This window comes from Chiloscyllium plagiosum, unplaced genomic scaffold (genome assembly GCF_037043375.1).
Source record: "Chiloscyllium plagiosum isolate Xiang-an unplaced genomic scaffold, Cpla_swu_hap1 HiC_scaffold_48, whole genome shotgun sequence".
Lineage (NCBI taxonomy): Eukaryota > Metazoa > Chordata > Chondrichthyes > Orectolobiformes > Hemiscylliidae > Chiloscyllium > Chiloscyllium plagiosum.
Window position 1 is genome coordinate 17,171,077 of NW_028270186.1, and position 20,866 is coordinate 17,191,942.

At 53.9% G+C, this 20,866-nt stretch overlaps 1 protein-coding gene across 1 annotated transcript in view; it reads right to left on the reverse strand.

Annotated features, from left to right (window-relative positions):
* Nucleotides 1-20,866, reverse strand: part of npc1l1 (NPC1-like 1) — a 43,829-nt gene that overhangs the window by 17,783 nt on the left and 5,180 nt on the right. Inside the window, exons 2-11 of the mRNA XM_087984458.1 lie at nucleotides 15,830-17,397; nucleotides 14,255-14,364; nucleotides 12,954-13,126; nucleotides 11,650-11,778; nucleotides 8,671-8,853; nucleotides 8,248-8,362; nucleotides 6,727-6,854; nucleotides 3,842-3,979; nucleotides 1,710-1,799; nucleotides 768-958 (exon numbers count right to left, since the gene is read on the reverse strand). Of these exons, the coding sequence (XP_087840584.1) occupies nucleotides 768-958; nucleotides 1,710-1,799; nucleotides 3,842-3,979; nucleotides 6,727-6,854; nucleotides 8,248-8,362; nucleotides 8,671-8,853; nucleotides 11,650-11,778; nucleotides 12,954-13,126; nucleotides 14,255-14,364; nucleotides 15,830-17,397 (2,825 nt within the window). The remainder of the gene's footprint in view (nucleotides 1-767; nucleotides 959-1,709; nucleotides 1,800-3,841; nucleotides 3,980-6,726; nucleotides 6,855-8,247; nucleotides 8,363-8,670; nucleotides 8,854-11,649; nucleotides 11,779-12,953; nucleotides 13,127-14,254; nucleotides 14,365-15,829; nucleotides 17,398-20,866) is intronic.

Below are 20,866 nucleotides of genomic sequence, written 5' to 3' on the forward strand. Positions count from 1 at the left end.
GGGTCTGGGTGGGTTACTCGTTGGAGGGTCGGTTTGGACTGGTTGGGCCGAAGGGCCTGTTTCCACACTGTAGGGATTCTAATCTAAAAGAATTGTAGGCTGAGGGGTTTATATAGAGGTTTATAAAATCATGAGGGGACATGGATTGGGTAAATAGACAAGGTCTTTTCCCCTAGGGTAGAGGAGTCCAGAACTAGAGGGTTTAGGATGAGAGGAAAAAGATATAAAAGGAAACTTTTTCACACAGAGGGTGGTACGTGTATGGAACAAGCTGCCAGAGGAAGTGGTGGAGGCTGGTACAATTGCAACATTTAAGAGGCATTTGGATGGGTATATGAATAGGAAGGGTTTGGAGGGATACAGGCCAAGTGCTGGCAAGTGGGACGAGATTGGGTTAGGATATCTGGTCGGCATGGTCGGGTTGGGCCGAAGGGTCTGTTTCCGTGCTGCCTCACTCTTTAACCAGCTCCTCTCGATCGGCCTGACAAATTGTTTTTTCAAGGAATTCATCGAGCCAATCAGACCCCGTCTTTCAATCGCTTAGCAACCGCATCGTTTAACTCCGTCATGGCTGGCGTCTCGTGTTGGTCAGGACACAATGCAAGAGTGCTTAGTTTCAGCAACGTCAGCCGCAGTGGCAAAGGATACTGGTCAGTCCTGACCAGTCTGCCCTTCCTGAGTTCCTGGCGTAAGTGCAAGCGCTGCGTGGAGGAGGTGGTTCGAACCGCGGGTGTTTCCGGAGGGGCGAAGTGCCAATGGCTACTTACACCTGAGGGAACTTGGTGGCATATTGGATCTTCTGGGTCATGGAGTTGTTGTAACATCCCACACTTGAGCAGACCCCGTTCATTCCGTCAACGGTAGAGAAATTGTAGCCGGCGGTGGTGACAAAATACACAGGGACGCCCACTTCAAAGTATTTGTTCAAGGCCGCAAAGTAATCCAACATGTACGAGCCCTGGAGGGGGGGGGGGGGGGGGGGGGGGTTGGAATGTGAGGTGTTTATAATCACGTTTGATCAACTGGGGACGGGAAGCGCAGGTGGGCAGGGTTGGGATGTCTAAGGGTCAACTCCCAAAGGTGCCCACTGTGGTGAAAGCCCCTCTTCGTAGGCGTCTTGGACTTATGCCTGAAAGAGCCTGAGAAGGTAGGCCTCGCCTGGACGGACACACCAATGGGCCGTCCAACGGTCGCTGAATAATGGCGAATTTTCTTTTTTTTTTTTGTTTTCGCCGTGAACCGCACCCCAGCCCACTGCTGCTGCCTCGTCCCATTTGAGTGGCGGGCCTAGGCTCTGCTGTGGGCCTTCGAAAGGGAACAAGATAACGGCCCAAAGGAGGGAACGGTGCCAGAGGCACGGCCAAAGGGGGGGGGAACGACAGACAGGACTGGTTCCCCCTCGGGGCCAGGACGCACCGGACAGGCCAAACTGCCGCCTCTGCGATGTGTTATTCGACGGCAGCTTGTGGTAGTTTGAACCCGCTCGGTAGGCCTGAGGTGACCAGCCATCGCCATGGTGACCATGGAGCCGTCCTCGCCCAGTCCAGGCCGACACGTGACTCCAGACCCCCACAGCGATGCGGTCGATTCTTAACCGCCCCCTGAGGTGGCCCCCACTGCTTGAGGTCAAGGGTCGACTGGGCTCGGGCAACATAGACCACCTCCCCCCCCCCCCCCACCCCGTGAAAGAACGTAATAAAAACACTGACCTTTGGGAGAGAGAGTTCCTGATTGAGACCCACTCGAACATGAAGGGTTAAGAATATCGCAGCGCACAACATGAAGAGAAACAATATGATCTGGGGGAGACAGAGAGGAAACGAGCTGTCAACATATGCCGCTCAAATGGACGAGCAAGATCAGACATTGGAGAAATGATCTTCCCAAACCCATTCGCCACTCCGTCTGTCAAACAAAGATCACTTCCCCACAGTAACTAAAATACTTCAACCGTGAGCCTCAATCAGACACCCCCAACACCCATCTCTCAGTCTGAGGGTGACGTGTATTCAGTCATGTGACAGTTGCAGGCCGGTTCCTGACCCACAGTTCCCTGGGCAGGAAGTCAGACCTGTCTCCGTTGCATCCTCTGCTGTGCAGCTGCTCCACCTCCCCTCGCTATGGACGGTGGCACTCCAAGCAGGGTTGGCGCCATTTTGGATGGGTGGCCCAGCTTTGCCTGATCAACGCTGACATGTTTTACGCGTTTCTTTGACCGCAGTTGGAAAGGGTGCAGAAAAAGATTTCCCAGGATGTTACTGAGACTGGAACATTTGAATTATAAGGAGAGGCTGGTTTGCTTCTTCCCTGGAGGCTGAGGGGTAACCTTACAAAGCTTTATAAAATTATGAGGGGCATGGATACGGTGAATAGCTGAGTCTTTTTCCCCAGGATAGGGGAGTCCACAACTAGTGGGCATTGGTTTAGGGTGAGAGGAGAAAGATATAAAAGGGACCTGAGGGGGTATTATTTTATGCAGGGGGTGGTACGTGTACGGAATGAGCTGCCAGATATAGATGTGGGCACAATTCCAACATTTAAAAGGCATTTGGACAGGGAAAGGTGCAGAGGGACATGGGTTGAGCGGGAATGCAATTTCCTGTCACAGATACACACTCCGGACCTGTACAGGATTGTGCTGACACACCAAACTCTCCCTACGCTGGGCCTCAGGTCGACTTGAGACCGTAACGGAACGGAATTCGGTCATTCACCCCATCAAGTTGGCTGACTGGCTGGAAGTGGTGACCCCACGAGGTTTGGATGTCCCGAGAAACTGTTCAGAACCATGAAGACATTTTGATTTTGGTCTCTAGGTAGGCCGAGACTCCTCACTCCTGGAGGAACAAACTCCAATCTGTTCAGCTTCCCAATGCAGATATTGACCTGCTCTGTGGGATTGGCTTTTGCCCCTTCCCCTGGGGCCTCGGAGTCCTTATTATAGTACAATGCAACTGGAATGTCTCACATCAGGCCAATCGTGGTGTAACAGAGGCCCTGCACTGGTTTTTTTTTTAACCACCGCATAGAGTCGTACAATACAGAAACAGACCCTTCGGTTGCACCCAGTCCACAAATTCCAAACTAAACTAGTCTCACCCCTGCCTACTCCTGGCCCATATCCCTCCAAACCTTTCCTTGTTCATGTACTTATCCAAATATCTTTTAACCAATGTAAACATACCCACATCCACCAGTTCCTCAGGAAATTCATTCCACATGGGAACTACGCTCTGTCTTTTTGAAATCTCTCTTCTCTCACCGCCCCCCCCGCCTCATCTTGAGATCCCCCTTCCGAGGGAAAAGACATCTTCCATTAACCCCATCGATATCCCTGGTGATTTTATCAACCTCGGTAAAGTGACCCCTCAACCTCCGACTTGAGAGAGAAGTCCCGGCCTCTCCTCATTACTCAAACCGTCCATTCCCAGGTAACACCCTGCGAAATCTCTTCTGAGCCCTCTCCAGTTTAATAATACCCTTCCTATAACAGGGCGACCAGAACAGGGCACAGTGCACCAGACGAGGCCTCACCAACGTCCTGTACAACCTCAATAGGACGTCCCGACTCCCGCACTCAAAGGCAAATGTGCCCAAATGCTTTCTTAACCCCCCCACCGTCTCCATGGGACGCAAACTGCAGAGAATGATGTACCTGGACCCTCTAGCTCCCTCTGCTCTCAGGACCTTACCTTTTAAATTGTTGAAGCCCCTAACCCCCGCTCCCCGCCCCCCTGCCCCCAGTTTGTTTTCCCAAAATGCAACACCTCGCATTTATCCGGATTGAACTCCGTCTGCCATTTTTCCAATTCCTTCTCGACACGCCAGACATTTTGCTTACCACCACGATCCTGGTGACAGAGTGGAGCAGAAATGGGGCATAATATTCCCTCATCAAAGGCAGCAGAAGACCCTCGGTTTTCCTCTTCCGTTTCCTGGCCTTTGCCCGGACGCAACAACAGATGTCGAATCTGTCCTTCTGCACGAGAGAGAGAGAGAGAGAGAGCACACTGACTGGAGTGAGGTAAATGGTCGCCGTTCCACACGCCTTTGTCACAGAACACGAAACACTTTCTCACGTGACCGTGTAAATACAGCGGCTGGACTGTGGTCCTGCCCCAGCCCATATCAATACTGTTGCCGTGAGAACAGGTCAGGGGCTGGGAATCCTGCAGCGAGTGACCCCCTCCAAAGCCTGGCCCCAGCAACACAATTTGGACCTGCAAATCCTGCCTCCACACCACTCTCACCCCCACCCCACCTCCATCCAAGGCCCGAAAGGAGGCTTCCTCATCCAACAGAAATTTACCTGTCCCTCCACCAATGTCATCTACTGCATCCGCTGCACCCAGCGTGGTCTCCTCTACAGTGGGGAGACAGGATGCCTCCTTGCGGATCGTTTCAGAGAACATCTCTGGGACACCCGCACCCTCCAACCCCACCGCCCCCATGGGCAAACACTTCAGCACCCCCTCCAACTCTGTCAAGGACATGCAGGTCCTGGGCCTCCTCCATCGCCACTCCCTCGCCAACCCACGCCTGGAGGAAGAACGCCTCATCTTCCGCCTCGGAACACTTCGACCCCAGGGCATCAATGTGGACTTCACCGGTTTCCTCATTTCCCCTTCTCTTCCCCCCCAACATTATCCCAGTCCCAACCCTCCAACTCGGCACCACCCTCCCGACTCCAGCATCATTTATCCGCTCCACCCTCCTCTCGGACCTATCACCTTCTCCCTGACCTTCAATCTCCCTGTCGCATTCTCAGCTCACTTCCCCCCCCCAAAGCACCCCCCCCTCCCATTTATCTCTCAGCACCCCCTCGGCCCACAAGCCTTATTCCTGATGAAGGCCTTATACCCGAAACGTCGATTTGCCTGCTCCCTCGGACGCTGCCTGATCTGCTGTGCTTTTCCAGCACACCAACTCTTGACTCTGTCCCCCACCATCGACAAGGCCCAAGTCAGGAGGGTGTGAGGGAATACTCCCCACTTGCCCTGGATGGGGGGGGCAGCTCCAACCACACTCGAGAAGCTCGACACCATCCAGGGACAAAGCAGCCCCCGCTCGATTGTCCCCACACACAAACCCCCACTCCCTCCACCCCCTGACGCTCAGTAGCAGCAGTGGGTACCATCTACAAGACGCACTGCAGCAACTCCCCCAGGCTCCTCAGACAGCACCTTCCAAACCCCACGGCCACTTCCAGCGGGAAGGACAAGGGGCAGCAGATACATGGGAACACCACCCCCCTGCAAGTTCCCCTCCGAGCCCCTCACCGTCCTGACTCGGAAATATACAGGGTCAGAATCCTGGGCCTCCCTCCCTGAGGGCGATGTGTGGTGGGGTCCCTATGCCACACATGGTTCAAGAAGGCAGCTCACCCCCACCCTCTCAAGGGGGCAGTTAGGGAGGGAAATGGGCAGAACATGCTGGGCCCAGCCAGCGATGCCCACATCCCATGAAAAATACAGAAAATCACCAGACGTTAATGTCAAGAGTGTGGGTGCGGGAAAAATCACAGCCGGTCAAGCAGCATCCGAGGAGCAGGAGAATCAACGTTTCGACATAAGCCCTTCATCAGGACATTAACGTAATTAATATCCAGAATTTTAACGCTTAACTGGAGCTTAGTTTTAATAAGCGGTTTCCTGTCAATCACTCACTCTAGAAGTATAATTTGACTCAATGGATACTACATTTGGATAGTTACTGAACAAAGAGACCTTGGAGTGCAGGTTCATAGCTCCTTGAAAGTGGAGTCGCAGGTAGATAGGATAGTGAAGAAGGCGTTTGGTATGCTTTCCTTTATTGGGCAGAGTATTGAGTACAGGAGTTGGGAGGTCATGTTGCGGCTGTACAGGGCATTGGTTAGGCCACTGTTGGAATATTGTGTGCAATTCTGGTTTCCTTCCTATCAGAAAGATGTTGTGAAACCTGAAAGGGTTCGGAAAAGATTTACAAGGATGTTGCCAGGGCTGGAGGGTATGAGCTATAGGGAGAGGCTGAATAGGCTGGGGCTGGTTTCCCTGGAGCGTCGGAGGCTGAGGGGTGACCTTATAGAGGTTTATAAAATCATGAGGGGGTATGGATAGGGTAAATAGACAAGGTCTTTTCCCTGGGGTGGGGGAGTCCAGAACTAGAGGGACATAGGTTTAGGGTGAGGGGGGAAAGGTATAAAAGGGATCTACGGGGCAACTTTTTCACACAGAGGGTGGTGCGTGTGTGGAATGAGCTGCCAGAGGAAGTGGTGGAGGCTGGTACAATTGCAACATTGAAAAGGTATTTGGATGGGTATCTGAATAGGAAGGGTTTGGAGGAATATGGACCGGGTGCTGGCAGGTGGGACTTGTCTGGGTTGGGATATCTGGTCGGTGTGGACGGGTTGGACCGAAGGGTCTGTTTCCGTGCTGCACATCTCTATGACTATAACTCTAAGTACGTGAACAGGAAAGGTTTGGAGGGATATGTGCCGGGTGCTGGCAGGTAGGACTAGTTTAGTTTGGAATTATGGACTGGTTGGACCAAAGAGTCTGTTTCTATTTCAACGGTTCTGCATCTATTGATACCCCATTGTGGAAGAGAGGGATTTCAGGTGACGATCCTCTGGAAGTGATCGTGTTCGATGCGCTGCAGTGTCTGGGACAGCCCCTCCCACCGGGGAGTACTAACTAAGAACACATCAGGAGCTGGTGTGTCGGCGCAGCGAGATCACCAGGCCCGTACCTCCTCTCTTCGCACGTCCAGCGACATCAGAGCCACAAACGCCGAGATCTGCAGGAGGAAATCGATGAAGACAGCGAGTGCCGCGTAGAGTGCAAAGGTGCGGACAGCTGGCATCTTGGTGAGGGCACCTGCAGGAGGGGATGACAGGCCTATGTCAGTCCTACCCATGGTCGGTGTAGCCACACGCTTCCAACAATGGCTGCTGCAGTTGGGCTCATGTGCAGCAGAGGATCTCCCCCACACTCCCCTGGAAACGCGATTTGGCGGTGGGAGGCTGCACCGTTCCAAAACCAGCTCGAGACCAACTGACTCCCGGTTAGTGAGTTTGCAGACAGCGAAGAGGGTTACCTCAGAGTACAACGGGATCTGGATCAGATTTGGCCAGTGGACCGAGGAGTGGCAGATGGAATTTAATTCAGATAAATGCGAGGTGCTGCATTTTGGGAAAGCAAATCTTAGCAGGACTTATACACTTAATGGTAAGGTCCTGGGGAATGTTGCTGAACAAAGAGACCTTGGAGTGCAGGTTCATAGCTCCTTGAAAGTGGAGTCGCAGGTAGATAGGATAGTGAAGAAGGCGTTTGGTATGCTTTCCTTTATTGGTCAGAGTATTGAGTACAGGAGTTGGGAGGTCATGTTGCGGTTGTACAGGACATTGGTTAGGCCACTGTTGGAATATTGCATGCAATTCTGGTCTCCTTCCTATCGGAAAGATATTGTGAAACTTGAAAGGGTTCAGAAAAGATTAACAAGGATGTTGCCAGGGGTGGAGGGTTTGAGAGGCAGGGAGATGCTGAACAGGCTGGGGCTGTTTTCGCTGGAGCGTCGGAGGCTGAGGGGTGGCCTTATAGAGGTTTATAAAATCATGAGGGGGCATGGATAGGATAAATAGACAAGGTCCTTTCCCTGGGATGGGGGAGTCCAGAACTAGAGGGGCATAGATTTAGGGTGAGAGGGGGAAAATATAAAAGAGACCTGAGGGGCAACTTTTTCACACAGAGGGTGGTACGTGTATGGAATGAGCTGCCAGAGGATGTGGTGGAGGCTGGTACAAGTGCAACATTTAAAAGGCATTTGGATGGGTATATGAATAGGAAGGGTTTGGAGGGATATGGGCCGGGTGCTGGCAGGTGGGACTAGATTGGGTTGGGATATCTGGGTCGGCATGGACGGGTTGGACCGAAGGGTCTGTTTCCGTGCTGTATATCTCCATGACTGGGGGATCTGAGAACATAGTGGTGTGAGGCAAGCCCAGAGTTAAGGGAGGAAGCTTAGCTTATGGTGATCGACAGAGTACCTCATTGCTGAAGGAGCTAAATTCGAGGGTAGGCCTGAATGACCAAGCATCTCCCATGCAATATGGTAAAAACTATGGCCCAACCCATCCCCTCAGGAACACAAGCAGAAATGATAAGGATCTCTGTGCACGAGGCGTCCATTTTCCATTGGAGATAAATCAACGAGAGTCTCACTACCGACGGTGTCTCACCACCGATTAAAGATCAATGCGGTATTTCTTACCGAGAAAGAAGCAGATCGATTCGGAGATGCTGCAGAGGAGCATGCTGGGAGCCACGTCTCCTAGCACCCGGCCAATCTGTTCCTCCCTCCCTTCTCCCACTCGCCTCTCGTCCCTCTGTTGATGGAAAGGACAGTGTGAATGTTCTGGAAGGTTCTGCTCGCTGCAGGGTGCCCCGGTCACGAGTTGGCCAAAACCCTTCCGTTTCCCCCTCCTCACCACCGACCTGACCGACATTCCGGAACTTTCTGCCCAACCCTCACCTGTCGAAATTCAGTTGTAGGTTCAGTGAGATTCTTAATCCCCTTCCCTTCCCCTACTACAGTCTGCAGGGTCCAGTCAAGTCACCATGTCCCCGACCCTGCTCCTCGGGGAATCGTCGCCCGCATTGCTTTGGAGCCCCGATCTTCCCTCCTCCCGCTGACCTGGTACTGGAGGACGAGGATGAAGAGGTTGTCAGCTCCGACAGCGAGGACGAGGAAGGGGACCACTTCGAGGATGATGAGCGAGGACGGCACGCCGATGTAGGCGTAGAAACCCATTGAGGCGAAGACGGCGCCCAAGACCACGAGGATTCCTCCCAGGCCCAGCGTGACCTTCGAATCGACCTGCAGTTGTGGCAGGAGGAAAAAGCCGGAAACACCCGCAAGTGACCATCTTTCTCTTTTTTTTGTCTGTGCAGAGTTTTGGCCAGCAGTGAAGTCAGGCCTGGCCTGACATGGTAGGCCTCTTTGTAAATTAGCGGCGAAATAAGGCATAAAATGGCTGCCGGGTGACTCATGCATTTGTGGGGCAAGGGCGGGGGAGAATGGAGTGTTATTTATTGTGTTTATTTCCTGTTCGTCCTTAATTGCCTCTTGAGGACGTTAATGGTGCGCTGTCTTCCTGGAGGCAGTTAAAGAGTCAGCCTGCAGGTCTGACATCACATGTAGGCCGGACCAAGTAAAGACAACTGATTTGTTTCCAGAAAGGGACATAGTCAACCAAATGGACCTGAAACATCGATTCAGCGCTTTACAGCGATTTTAATCCCAGATTTCTTTAATGAACTGAGTTCAATGCGTAAACGACCATGAGAGGATTTGAGGTCAGACTCGGCCTCAAAGTTCCCATTCCAGTACCATGACTGTTTGACCACATTCCCTCTCAAAACAAAAGGGTATGGGAAGCCGTGTGCGGCAATTAATGGCTGTTCTCTGCCTCTGAATGACAAATACTGATTCTGAAACAGTTTTCGAACCTGTGTTAATTTTAATCCTGCAGTACAGATGTGGTGCTTTCATTTGTTTACCTAAAGCGAGAGTCATAGAGATGTTCAGCACAGATACAGACCCTTCGGCCCAACTTGTCCTTGCCCACCCAGATATCCCAACCCAATCTAGTCCCACCTGCCAGCACCCGGCCCATATCCCTCTCAACCCTTCCTGTTCATATACCCATCCAAATGCCTTTTAAATGCTGTCATTGTACCAGCCTCCACCACGTCCTCTGGCAGCTCATTCCATACACGTACCACCCTCTGTGTGAAAAAGTTGCCCCTTAGGTCTCTTTTATATCTTTCCCCTCTCACCCTAAACCTATGTCCCTCTAGTTCTGGACTCCCCCACCCCAGGGGAAAAGACTTTGTCTATTTACCCTATCCATGCCCCCATCATGATTTTACAAACCTCTATAAGGTCACCCCTCAGCCTCCGACGCTCCAGGGAAAAGCAGCCCCAGCCTATTCAGTCTCTCCCTACAGCTTAAATCCCTGCAACCCTGGAAACACCCTTGTAAAATCATTTCTGCACCCTTTCAAGTTTCACAGCACCCTTCCGGTAACAGGAAGACCAGAATTGCACGCAATATTCCAAACGAGGCCTAGCTGATGTCCTGTACGGCCGCAACATGACACCCAACTTTGACTAGATCCCTGCACCAATTAGAATCATACAGCACCCAAACAGGCCCTTCAGCCCAACGTGTCCATGCCGACCAGATTTCCCGAACTGAGCTAGTCCCATTTGCCTGCCTTTGGCCCCAATCCCACCATATTTCCTGTTTTCCGCACCCAATGGCCACACTCAGACAGTATTTCCTGGAAGTTTATGACCAATCGGCTTTCGATGGAGCTTTTGAGATGATGCAGCGTTCGAAATCATGAGAAACGGGGACAGAGCAGAGAGTGGGAAACCTGCTCCCACCGATGGAAGGGCCAAAAGCTGAAGGATGTCAATTTAAGATGATTGGTCGAAGGGAAAGTGGGGACGAGGAGGGAGGAGAAAGCAGTTATGGGACCGGAGGGAAAATGGTGGAAGAGTTGAGTGGGGACGCGGAGGGGTTTAGCTGTGTTGCTCTTGCACAGGGCCAGCACAGATGCAATGGGCCGAACGGTGCTATGTGACGATTTAGGGCGGCACTGTTGCATCATGGTGCCAGGGTCCTGCGTTCGATTCCAGCCTCGGGTGACTGTCTGTGTGGAGTTTGTACATTCTCCACACCTCCGACCCCCCACCCCCCCCTCCCCCAGTGTCTGTGCGTGGGTTTCCTCCGGGTGCTCTGGTTTCCTCCCACAATCCAAAGATGTGCAGGTTAGGGTGGATTTGCCATGCTAAATTACCCAGAGTGCCCAAGGATGTGCAGGTTAGGGTGGATTGGCCGTGCTAAAATACCCATAGTGCCCAGGGATGTACAGGTTAGGGTGGATTGGCCATGCTAAATTGTCTCAGTGTTGAGGGATGTGCAGGTTAGGGTGGATTGGCCATGCTAAATTACCCATAGTGTTCAGGGATGTGCAGGTTAGGGTGGATCGGCCATGCTAAATTACCCATAGTGTTCAGGGATGTGCAGGTTAGGATGGATTGGCCATGCTAAATTACCCATAGTGTTCAGGGATGTGCAGGTTAGGGTGGATTTGCCATGCTAAATTACCCATAGTGCCCAGGGATGTGCAGGTTAGGGTGGATTGGCCATGCTAAATTACCCCTAGTGCCCAGGGATGTGCTGGTTAGATGCATTAGTCAGGGGTAAATGTAGAGTAGTAGTAGAATGGATCTGGGTGGGATACTTTTCAGAGGGTCGGTGTGGACGTGTTGGGCTGAATCCCCACACTAAGGATCCTATGATTCCACGACACTCTCTTGCTCTGTGGAGACTTCAGTTCCCTCCCCTGCCTCCCCTGAGACAGTTTGTGCACATGGATGTCCACTCCCTGGAAACAGGCCATGACGGGACGGTGACTGGGGTCCTTCTGAAGTGGGGGCAGGGACTGAAGCGGCCATGGATTAGCGCCATGATTTGGGATGACCGTGAAGTGAGCCACAGCGGCTCCCGTTACCCCCCCCCACCCCCACGCACTGGGGCCCCGGGCGTTCAGGGTCAGAGGCTTTACAGGCCTGAGGTAGGCCTTGGACGATGCTACTCACCATGACGGTTCGCCAGCTCGTGTACTCCCCTAGCGCCAAAGCGATGTAGATAAATATTACCAGGTAACTGATGGCGAAGATGGGAATATCTTCCGCCGTGGTTCTGTTGATCTCATCCTCCAGGGACCGCTGGGAACACATTGGGGGAAAGAAAGAGTCTTTCACAAAGGCCTGTCACCTTGAGGGCCCGGCTGAGGTGTGAGGTGAAACACGTGACTCAGCAGTCCCTCTGTCCTGTGCCACCGTTCAATAAAACCACGTCTGATTGGATTGTGGCCTCAACCCCACATTCCTGCTACCCCAGTGTTACCCATCAGTTCCCTGGTCAGTGGAGAGTCTAGCTCCCTCAGCCTGAAACGTTAGGCCTCAGCCTAAGAGGGTCAGGCACGGTGGCTCAGTGGTTAGCATTGCTGCCTCACGGTGCCAGGGATTCGTGTTCAATTCCAGCCTCGGTCGACTGTCTGTCTGTGGGCAATTTGCACCTCCGGGTGCTCCGGTTTCCTCCCACAATCCAAAGATGTGCAGGTTTAGGATGCTAAATTACCCATAGTGCTCAGGGATGTGCAGGTTAGGGCGGAGTGGCCGTGCTAAATTACCCACAGTGCTCAGGGATGTGCAGGTTAGGATGGATTGGCCATGGGAAATATAGGTATACAGGGATAAGGTAGTGACTTGTATCTAACACGGATGCTCTTCAAAGGGTCGGTGTGGACCTGATGGGCCGAATGGCCTGCTTCCACACTGTAGGGGTTCGATGGTGCAGTGGAGACCTTTGGCATCTTGTAGGCCTCAATAGGATCGACTGTTCAACAGGATCCTTACTTAAATGGAGAGGCCGAAAACGATGTACAGTAGTCCAGATGTGATCTCACCAATGCAGTGTTACCAATAACTGAAAATATCGATTAAGTGCCCTTCCCAAGCTTTTTTATTGTTGCTGGTCGACGTGAGGGATAACCATGAGAAAGCTGAAACCGCAGTTAGAAGTTATAGGGTCGGTAATTATCATAGAGAAATCCTGTTTAGCTGCACCTCTCTCACTCTCACACTGTGGTCTCTCTCTCTCTCTCTCCCTCAACAATTTTCAAGCCCCAGCGACCGCCCTCCCCCTCAGAAGCAGAAGGACGGGCCTTGGCGGGGTGAGGGGGGGGGGGGGGAATTCATTGGCGAAGGGCGTTGTTAAAACCCTTTCCGTCTGGCGCCATGCCAAGGGAAGGGTGGGCGGCTGGGTTAGCGACCCCCCTCCTGTGGTGATGGCCAACATTACTGACCCTCCCGGCCGGCATTCCCGCCCAGACACCTACCTCAGACATATAGGCAAAGCTGAAGTTGATGGACTTGTTGTTTTTATAGTCCTGGAGAATCTTTAAATACTCCCGCTCCCAAAGCACCACGTATTCATACTTGGGATCGTCGGGCTGGTAGTTGTTCAGAGAGAACGTCACAATGAAGGCCTCTGCCCTGCTGTAGTCTTCGTCTGTTAAAGACAGAGCCGAGGTCAAAGGGAACAGCAAACTGCCAAATCCTCCCCCACCCACTCCCCCCTGTCCTGTGAGTCGTTCCTAATTGCGTGAGAAGTGGCGATCACTGGTTGGAAAGGGGCGCCAGCTATGCCCATCCCTAATTACCCACAATCGTCTTGACTCTTTACCGTTCCCAGGCCAATTAAGATCCAACCAGGCTGCTGTGGATCCGGACTCAAGTTGAAAGTGAGAGGGGAAAGTGTAAAAGGGACCTGAGAGGCAATTTTTTTACGCAGAGGGTGGTATGTATATGGAATGAGCTGCCAGAGGAAGTGGTGGAGGCTGGTACAATGGCAGTATTTAAGAGGCATTTGGATGGGTATATGAATAGGAAGGGTTTGGAGGGATATGGGCCGGGTGCTGGCAGGTGGGACTAGATCGGGTTGGGATATCTGGTCGGCATGGACGGGTTGGACCGAAGGGTCTGTTTCCGTGCTGTACATCTCTATGACTCTAAATGGGACTCGATTGGGTTGGGATATCTGGGTCAGCATGGACGGGTTGGACCGAAGGGTCTGTTTCCGCGCTGTACATCTCTATGACACTAAATGGGACTGGATTGGGTTGGGATATCTGAGTCAGCATGGACGGGTTGGACCGAAGGGTCTGTTTCCGCGCTGTACATCTCTATGACTCTAAATGGGACTGGATTGGGTTGGGATATCTGGGTCAGCATGGACGGGTTGGACCGAAGGGTCTGTTTCCGCGCTGTAAATGACTCTATGATCTCTCGACATGCGTGTAGACCAGATCAGGCGAAGACAGATTTTCTTTCACTGAAGGGAGATCAGTGAGAGTGACAGGGCCTTTCTTCAGTAACAGGTGAGCCAGCTCGCTTGAACTGACACGTTACCCCACTCCCAGCCCAGGGATCACCAGCCCAGTCGAGTTATCACTGCGTTCCCCCCTCAGAGCTGAGTGAAAATATTTCTCGAAAGAATCTCAAAACCAAGCGAACTGCACCTTGACCCGGATTCGCCAAAACCCATCCCTTCGGGCACAAGGACGGCGTTCCTCAGGGAAATGAGGAATGCGGCTCGAACCTCCTCACCCTGAACTCGCTCACCCTGATATCCGCCCACGGCCAAAAATGTGATATCCGCCCACGGCCAAAAATGGAAAAACCGGTGCGCCATAGTCCGCCATGCAGCTCATTCCCAATTCCGTGCTGTCCTTGAAAGAGAGAGGTGAGCTGGAGAGACAGAACGAGAGAGAGAGAGAGAGAGATGGCGATCTCGTTCAGGGTCATGTGGAAGCAGTCCTGACGGGAGAACAGTTACAGGAAGCAGCTACTCGACAACAGGAGGCTTTCAAAGACGACTCGCAATGGGATGCGGGGGGTGGGGGGACACGCGGCGCAATTTCCCAGTTTATGGAGTCTCGGAAAAGGACAGTGACCAGTTTGGCGGAGATGGGCAGAGAGGTGGCGGATGAGGTTCGGTGCAGAGAGAACTGGGAGGTGGTCAAAATCAAAAGGGGGGGGAGCAATTCTGCAGGAAGAGAAGGAGCTGAGGGGGGGTATGTGCATGGATTGCCGAAGGTAGCAGGACTGAGGGGGAGAGCACAGTTAACAAAGTGCCTAACGTCCTTGTCTTTATTAGTAGGGGTGGAGAGTACAAGAGGTGATGGTTACCTCAGACAAGCCACTTGTTCGACCCCCCCGGGGTATTGTGTGCGCCACAGTATGGGAATGATGTGAAAATGTTGGAGAGAGAGAGAGAGCGCAGAAGGGATTTACAACAACGGGGACGGGAAACATCAGCGATGAGGAGAGAGATGGAAGACGTTGGGAGCGTCCTCCTCAGAGAGGAGAGGGAGATCCGATAGAGGATTTTGAAATCGGGAGCGGAGGTGGGGGGGTGGGAAAGGGGATGGAGAGAGAGGGGACGGAGATGGGGAAGGAGGGAGAGAGAGGATGGGGGAAGGAGACAGAGGGGAGGGAGAAGGAGATGGGGAGGGCGGGAGAGAAGGGGGAGGTGAGGGAGATGGGGAGGGAGGGAAGAGAGGGGAGGAAGAGTGAGAGGGAGAGAGAGTGGGGGAAGGAGACGGAGGGGTGGGAGAGGGGGTGGAGAGGGGAGGGAGATGGGGAAGGGGATGGAGAGAGAGAGGGGACGGAGATAGGGAAGGAGGGAGAGAGAGGATGGGGGAAGGAGACGGAGGGGTCGGAGAGGGGGTGGAGGGAGATGGGGAAGGGGGTGGAGAGGGGAGGGGGTAGGGGATGGAGATGGGGAAGGGGTTAGAGGGGGAGGGAGAGGGGAAAGGGGTGGAGAGGGAGAGGGGTTAGGGGTGTGTGAGAGGGGGAATGGGGTGGAGGGGGGAGGGAGATGAGGAAGGGGGTGGAGGGGGTGGGAGATGGGGAAGGAGGTGGAGGGGGGGGAAGGGAGAGGGTGAAGGTGGTGGAAAGGGGAGGAGGAGGGGGTAAAGAGGGGGGAGGGAGAGGGGAAAGGGGGTGGAGGGGGGAGAGAGATGAGGAAGGGGGTGGAGGGGGTGGGAGATGGGGAAGGAGGTGGATGGGGGGGAAGGGAGAGGGTGAAGGTGGTGGAAAGGGGAGGGGGTGAAGAGGGGGGAGGGAGAGGGGAAATGAGGTGGCGGGGGGAGGGGTTGGGAGGGAGAAGTGGAAGGGGTTGGGGTGGCGGGGTGGGGGGAAGGATACCTACTTGACGCAGTAGAGGAAGTGATCCCTCCAGTCCACGGTGCCGGTGACCCCTGCCATGGTTTGGTTGGCGACAGCGTCGATAAGGCTCCTGTTGTTCTGGAAGTACTGGAGCAGGCTGTTGACCGCACAGTCGGTAGGCCCGGGGTTATCGGGCTGGAGCGGGGCGTAGCAAATGTCCTTCAGCGTGATGTTCCTCTGCGCTGTCTCTGACCACACACTGATGGCCTGCAACCGGCTCTGGAGATCCAGCAGCTGGAGCAGCAGCTCCTTGGAGAACAGGCCGCTGAAGGCCGTGGGCCCGAAGAACACCGAGTCGTAGGTGTACCCCGGTGGGCCTTCCCCCGTCGCCGTGGCGATGATCTGGTTGGTGCGGAAGAAGGGCCCGAACTGGGCGTCGTGGAAAGCTTTCTCGCGGCGGGCCCTGCTGTCCGGGGCAGACCACAGTTCCACTGGGTCAGTGGTCAGCTCGACAAAGACTAGGCCGCAGGACAGCACGCCAACGATGACGCAGGCGGTGACCAGGACAGGCAGTGGGTGCCGAGCCACTGCTGTTCCCCAGCTCTGGAAAACCCAGCTCAGTCTCTGCTGTGTGGCGGAGGTGGAGGATGAGGAGATGGGAGCTGAGGGAGCCGCAGGGGCCTTGCTCCCCTCCTTGCGGGCGTCTGGGCGCTGCCTGAAGAGGAGGAGGAGGCCGGCGAAGAGGAGGATGGCCCCGCCGAACAGGGCCAGGCCCAGCGCCAAGGGCCCGTCCATCTGGCCAATCGCCCAAGGGCCGGGGGGCGCCGGGGGAAAGGGCAGCGCCGGGCAGGAGGCCACGCAGTCCTGGCAGGAGCATGCCTGCCCCCCGGGGCTCGAGGGCCGGTCACAGCGATGGAAGCTGCCGTCGTAAGGCACGATGCCCCCTCCCGGGCCCGGGCCCGGCTCCGAGCCATTGTTCTTTGGCGGGACCAGCACGAACTTGATGTCGAGCGGCGCCAGGCCGTTGGAGCTGTCCCCTTGGAAACGCAGCCAGCGTTCGGCGTTACACAGGGTGGAGCCGTACTTGCCGCACATGGCGGAGATGGCGTAGCCGCCGGTGGAGGGGATGCGGACGTCGCGGCAAGAGTCGTAGCTGCCCTCGGCAAAGCGGCGGCTGTAGTAGCACTGGTACTCCAGCACGGCGTCGAGTAGCTGACCGGAGACGTTGGCGATGAAGGCCCGGGTCACGTTGATGTGGACGCTCTGGTTGGGGCTGCAGGTGTTCTGGCAGTACAGGTTGACAAAGTTGTCCACGCATGACGGGCAGCGGCTCAGCAGCGGCTTGGACATGGCCAGGCTCCTGTCCAGCATCTCCAGCTGCTTGGCCGAGCAGCAGGCCCGAGGCTCCGCCCCAGCGCCCTCCGCCCCCACCAGCATCGGGCACACCCGCTGCAGCAGCTCCAGGTGCCTGCCCGGCGTCACCCGCTTGGCCGGCCCGTTGTACAGGCACGGCACCCGGGCCTGAATCAAGCTGCCGGTCACCTCCGGGTTCTTCCCACAGTCTTCGTAGAAAGCGCAGAAACCTTCCTGGTGGACGGGGGTGTAGGTCGCCTGGAAGAGAAAGGAAACCGTTTCTGGAGCCAAATGGAGGCAGTCGCCATGGAGACAGTCTCGTGGGGAGGCCACTCGGTTGGCTGCTCTGAGGCCACACCGTCTTGCCAGCTTCTGTACCCTCCTGGACTTCTCAGACGCCAAAGCAGCCCGTGTCCAAGGGCAGCTAGATCTTGGACAGCATCCCAGTCTGGACTTGCCAAGAACTTTCACGCTGCTAAGTGCCAGGTAATGGACGCCCTCAGCAAAAGAATCTGACCATCAACCCCTTGACGTTCGATCGCATTACCATCACTGTATCCCCCCTCTCCAATGTCAACATCCTGGGGGTTACTGTCTCCAACAAGAGAGAATCTAACCATCACCCCCTTGACGTACAAAGGTGTTACCATCACTGAATTCCCCCCCCCCCCCACTATCAATATCCTAGGGGGTTACCGTCTCTAACAAGAGAGAATCTAACCATCGCCCCTTGACGTTCAATGGTGTTACCATCACTGAATTCCGCCCCCCCCACTATCAATATCCTAGGGGGTTACAGTCTCCAATAAGAGAGAATCTAACCATCGCCCCCTTGACGTTCAATGGCATTACCATCACTGAATTTCCCACACACAACTATCAACATCCTGGGGGTTACCATTGACCAGAAACTGAACTGGACCAGCCCCATATAAACACAGCGGCTACAAGAGCAGGTCAGAGGCTGGGAATCCTGCAGTGAGTAACTCCCCTCCTGACTCCCCCCAAAGCTTGTCCCCACCATCGACAAGGCCCAAGTCAGGAGGGTGTGAGGGAATACTCCCCACTTGCCCTGGATGGTGGTGGGGGGTGGGGGGGGGTAGCTCCAACAACACTCGAGAAGCTCGACACCATCCAGGGACAAAGCAGCCCCCGCTCGATTGATCCCACCCCCACAAACCCCCAGTCCCTCCACCACCTCTTACTCATTGACGGTGAAGCCTCAGAAACCTTTGGATGAGTCCCGACTCCCGCAAGCGAGGGGCGTTCATGGACTCTTGCAGAGGGAAACAGAGCTGGAAAAAGGGAACGGACTTGCCTTGGAATTCCTCATTTCACATCTGAGGCAAGAGGTGAGACATGGGGGAAACAGCATTTAAATATTAAACTGAGGCCTTTATGTTTTCAGCCTTATTGAGTAGGCCTCCCACCCAAAAACAGTCCTTAGCAATCTAGTTCGGAAGGCAAGATGGGCGTAGCTCACTAGACAACAGAGTTGGCTGACTTACTCTTCCAAGTTAGTCAAAGAGTCATGCAGCACAGAAACAGACCCTTCGGCCCAACCAGCCCATACCGATCCTAATCCCAAACTAAACTAGTCCCACCTGCCTGCCCCTGGCCCATGTCCCTCCAAACCTTTCCTGTTCATGCACTTATCCAAATGTCTTTATAACATTGTAACGGTATCCACGTCCACCACTTCCTCTGGACATTCATTCCACACACGCAGCACTCTGTGTGTAAAACAAAAATTGCCCCTCATGCCCTGTTTAAGACTTTCTCCTCTCACCTTAAAAACAAAACCTCTAGTTTTGAACTCCTCCACCCTGGGGGAAAGGACCTCGTCTATTCACCCTATGTTTTGTCACCATACTAGGTAACATCGTCAGTGGGACTCCAGGCTGTTGATAATTCCTGCTTTCTATTTATATGTTTGGGTTTCTTTGGGTCGGGGATGTCATTTCCTGTAGCGACATCATTCTCCGTGGTGATGTCATTTCCTGTTCTTTTTCTCAGGTGATGGGAGATGGGGTCTCACTCAATGTTGTTTGTTGATGTCTGAAGATGTGACCTAGTCGGGTGACGAAACGTCTGGGAACGAACCTTCCAGCTCAGCGAGCAAACCTACATCCAGAACCTCAACCTGAGCTACAAATCTTCTCAAAACGCGCTATTCACCCTGTCCGTGTCCCTCATGATTTTATAAAACCTCGACAAGGTCGCCCCTCAGCCTCCGATGCTCCAGGCAAAGCAGCCCCGGCCTATTCAGCCTCTCCCTCTCGCCCAAGCCCTCCAACATCCTGGAAAACCTTTTCTGAACTTTCTCCAGCTCGACAATATCTTTCCTGTAACAGGGTGACCGGAACTGGATGCAGTATTCCAGAAGAGACGTCACCAACATCTTGTACAACCACAACATGATGTTTCAACCCCTATACCCGAAGGACTGAGTAATGGAGGCACGTCCCTCAGGACCCTCACCAACTTTTACACAGGAAGTATTCTGTCTGGGTTCATCACAGCAAGAAACAACAGAAAATTGGGAACACAGCCCATTCCCTCACGTTGACTCCATCTTTGCTTCCCGCTGCACTGGGACATTATCAAAGACCCCTCCCACCCCAGATACTCTCTCTTCCAATCTCTCCCATCAGACGGAAGATACAAACGCTTAAACACAACAGCTTCCTCCCCCTCCAACCCCCGATGTTCTTAGACTGCTGAACGGCCCCCTGGTGAATGGTGTCCTTACTTTCCTGTCCACCTCCTGTTGAGCTGTGACCTTGTTCTGCTTCTCGCTCTGTTCTATCACCCTCTGATCTGTGTGTTACGATCTGCTCGCCGAAACAAAACCATTCACTGTCCTCAGGTGGGTGTGACAGCAATAAGGAGGAGAAAGTGAGGTCTGCAGATGCTGGAGATCAAAGTTGAAACTTTATTGCTGGAACAGCACAGCAGGTCAGGCAGCATCCAGGGAACAGGAGATTCGACGTTTCGGGCACAGGCCCTTCTTCAGGAATTCCTGAAGAAGGGCCTGTGCCCGAAACGTCGAATCTCCTGTTCCCTGGATGCTGCCTGACCTGCTGTGCTGTGACAGCAATAACTCAAACCCGCAATCCGGGTCCCGATTGGTCAGCCCGTGTAGAGAGGGAGCTCGCCAACTGATTGAGGCGGGTGGGGGGGGTGTATCTGAGGGTCGGGGGTCAAAGAGAGGGCAGGACTGTCCTGACAAGTTCAGTAGAAATCACTGGGCCCTTGAGGTAAGCGAGCTAAATGCCTTCTTAACCACTCTGTCTATATGTGACGCAAACTCCAAAGGACCTAGTACCTGAATCCCTAGGTCCCTCTGCTCTATAGCACTACCCAAGGCCCTGCCGTTAAGTCCTGCCCTTGCTGGTTTTACCAAAATGCAGCACCTCGCATTTATCCAAATTAAACTCGACCTGCACACGCACACACACCTCTGCATAAAAGGCTGCTGACTGAGATAAATGTGATGGGGAGGTGCCGGTATTGGACTGGGGTGGACAAGGTGAAAAATCACACCACGCCTGGTTAAGGTCCAACAGGTTTATTGGGAAGCACTAGCTTTCGGAGCGCTGCTCCTTCGTCAGGGAGCTGCCGAAGGTAACGATGCAAGATCTTACGGCCAATGTATTAACGTGGATTGACCATTGATTAACCACAGGAAGCAAAGAGTGAGGGTGAGTGAGTGCTATTGTGGTTA